This window comes from Eimeria mitis, genomic scaffold (assembly GCF_000499745.2).
Source record: "Eimeria mitis Houghton genomic scaffold, Emh_scaff3868, whole genome shotgun sequence".
Classification (NCBI taxonomy): domain Eukaryota; phylum Apicomplexa; class Conoidasida; order Eucoccidiorida; family Eimeriidae; genus Eimeria; species Eimeria mitis.
The window spans coordinates 2,714-5,716 of record NW_013572202.1 but is presented as its reverse complement, the minus strand read 5'-3'; the positions used below and the strand labels follow the sequence as shown (position 1 = coordinate 5,716).

At 45.1% G+C, this 3,003-nt stretch overlaps 1 protein-coding gene across 1 annotated transcript in view; it reads left to right on the top strand.

Annotated features, from left to right (window-relative positions):
* Window positions 1-1,512: 1,512 nt before the first annotated feature.
* The window catches only part of EMH_0070320 (uncharacterized protein), a gene marked incomplete at both ends in the record, with an annotated part of 3,952 nt that continues 2,461 nt past the window's right edge, over window positions 1,513-3,003 (top strand). Inside the window, one exon of the mRNA XM_013498962.1 lies at window positions 1,513-2,787. Within this exon, the coding sequence (XP_013354416.1) occupies window positions 1,513-2,787 (1,275 nt within the window). The remainder of the gene's footprint in view (window positions 2,788-3,003) is intronic.

Genomic DNA, 3,003 nt, shown 5'->3' with positions numbered 1-3,003 from the left:
TATATATATATATATATGTATATATATATATATATATATATATATATATTTAATATACAGAGAAAGAGGAGGTGCATGTACACCCCAAACGCACAGCAGCTCAACGAACCCGTCGCTGCAGCAGCAGCTGCAAGAAGGCTGCCACTTCTACTTTATCGTTGCTGCTGCTGCTGCTGCTGCTGCTGCTGCTGCTGCTGCTGTTGCTGCTGCTGCTGCTGTTGTTGTTGCTGCTGCTGTTGCTGCTGCTGTCACTGCTGATGTCCATTTTCTTGCTAAGAAAAACGAGGGTTTAGGGTTTAGGGTTTAGGGTTTAGGGTTTAGGGTTTAGTATAGAGGAGCTGGCGTGTATATATCAACGAGAATAATAAGAAGACAAGCAACAAAAAGAAATAAAAAAGAAATATAAAGGTGTATATACACCGCAAAGAATATAAAAAATAATTATTTTCTTTTTTTTTAGTTTTCTTTGAGTGCATGCAGCGTGTTGCTGCTGCTCCGGTTGCAGGCGGTGGGGGTGTGTATACACCCCAGAAAAGGGGAAATTGAGGTGTATTTAATTTGTAAAGTAGAAAAAGAAAAACATTTTAAATAAATAAACAAATAAAGATAATAAAAAAAGAGAAAAAAAGAGAAAGAATATGCATGCGGCGTGCGGCAGCCACCCAGTATGCACACCAACCGAAGCAGCAACAAGGAGGAAAGCAGGGTGTATTTACGGTGTATTTTAAAATTTAATTTCTTTTTAATAAATATAAATAAAAATATATTTAATTTTCAATAAATTACACAAAAAAAATAAATAAAATTCGTTTTTTTTCACATATAAACAGGCTACAGCCCCCTTATACAACATGCGGCGGTTTCGGGTGTACAGGCAGCTCACATGCAGAAACACGAGGAAGCAGAATAGAGAGAAAAGCAAACAAAAATTAAAATAAATAAAAGAAAAAGAAATAAAATATCATTTATTTTTCTTTTTTTTCTTTTATTTTGCTTTATTTACCTTCAATAAACCCGAAACCCATCCATAAAGAGCTGGGTTTCTGCTGCTGCTGCTGATGTATATATATACTGGTTTTGTTTTTTTCTTCTCTTTATATATCTCCATCGCTATACTTTCTAATTTTTCTTGGGCTTTTCTTTTCTTAATATAATTCCAATTTCCTTTTTTCTTCTGCTGCTGCAACCTCATCGCCGCCTCAGCTGTATATACAGCACAGCAGCAGCAGCAGCAGCAGCAGCAGCAGCAGCAGCAGCAGCAGCAGCAGCAGCAACAGCCCCTGTTACCATCATTTTTTTTTCTTTCTTCGGTTAAGCCTTTTTATTTATGTTTTATTTATCGCTGCTGATGGCCAAATGTTTTTTTTAATTTTTTTATTTATTTCTTCTGCTGCAGCATCACCAGCGTATACATTGCGGTGTACGTACACCCCAAACCGTCGATCTGCTGCTTAAAGCGAGGGGCCCTCAGCTGCTGCTGAGCTGAGGTGTCTGTACACCCCAGCAGACGATATGGACAGTCTACACGCTGCAGCAGCAGCAGCAGCAGCAGCAGATGCAGCAGCAGTAGCAGCAGCAGCAGATGCAGCAGCAGCAGATACAGCAGCAGCAGATGCAGCAGCAGCAGCAGCAGATGCAGCAGCAGCAGATATCGAGTCTAACTGCAGCAGCAACGGGAGATGCACAGAAACTCCTGCTGCAGCAGAGCCAGCCTCTCCTGCTACTTTAGCTGCAGCAGCAGATGCAGCAGCAGCAGATGCAGCAGCAGCAGAACTAGCAACAGAACCACCAACAGCAGCTGCTGCAGCTGCTGCAGCTGCTGCAGCAGCTGCAGCAGAAACGCCAGGGCCGCTACCTGCAGCAGCAGATACACCAAATTCAGTAGAAAAGCCCCTCACAGCACCAGCAGCACCAGCAGCAGCAGCAGCAGCAGCAGCAGAGCCAGCAGCAGCAGCAGCAGCAGCAGCAGCAGATACTAATGGATCCGGGCATTCTACAGCGTCATCTGTTTTAGGGGATTGTGCTGCAGCAGCAGCTGCTGCTGCAGCACAACCATTAGCAGCAGCAGCAGCACCAGCTGCTGCTTCTGCTGCTGCAGTAACAGCAGCAGAACCATCAGCAGCAGCAGAATGCAGCAGCAGCAGCAACAGCAGCAGCAGCAGCAGCACGCTGGAGGAGCAGCAGCAGCTGCTGCATCTTCTGCTGAGCTCACCAATCGGGGAGCAGCAGCTGCTGCTGCCAGCTGCTGCTGCCTCAGGTGCTGAATGTGGGGGCCTGCATGCATCAGCAGCAGCAGCATCAGCAGCAGCAGCAGCAGCAGCAGCAGCAGCAGCAAAGGAGCAGGCCGGCGGCTTTCCTCTGCCAGAGTTTATTCAGGATGCAGCAGCAGCAGCAGCAGCAGCAGATACACCAACACTGCTTGAGAGTCGTCCTGCTGCTGCTGCTGCTGCTGCTGCTGCTGCAGCTGGAGCAGCAGCAGCAGCAGCAGCAGCTCTTGCAGAGGCTGAAGCAGAGAAGGAGAGGCGGCTGGCTACGGACTCTGTTGCTGCTTCTGCTGCAGCAGCAGCAGCACCAACAGCAGCAGCACCAACAGCAGCAGCAGCAGCAGCAGCAGCAGCAGCAGCAGCAAATACTGATGAAGTAAAAGCAGAGCTCTTCTGTGCTATAGAAGCCTTCGAGCACAACAGCAGGCTGCTGCTGCTGGGGCTGCAGCAGCAGCTGCAGCAAGCAGCAGCAGAAGTGCAGCAGCTAGCAGAAGCAAAAGCAGCAGCAGATACATTTGTTGATGTAAGGAATACACAGCAACTGCATTCGTTTCTTTTTTTTATTTATTTTATATATTTATTTATTTATTTATTTTATTTATTTATTTATTTATTTTATTTATTTATTTTATTTATTTATTTATTTTTATTTATTTTATTTATTTTTTTTTTTTTGTTTATTTTTCTGTTTTTGTTTGTCTGCCTTGAGGCGCCCATCAGTGTATTCACAGATGCCTTC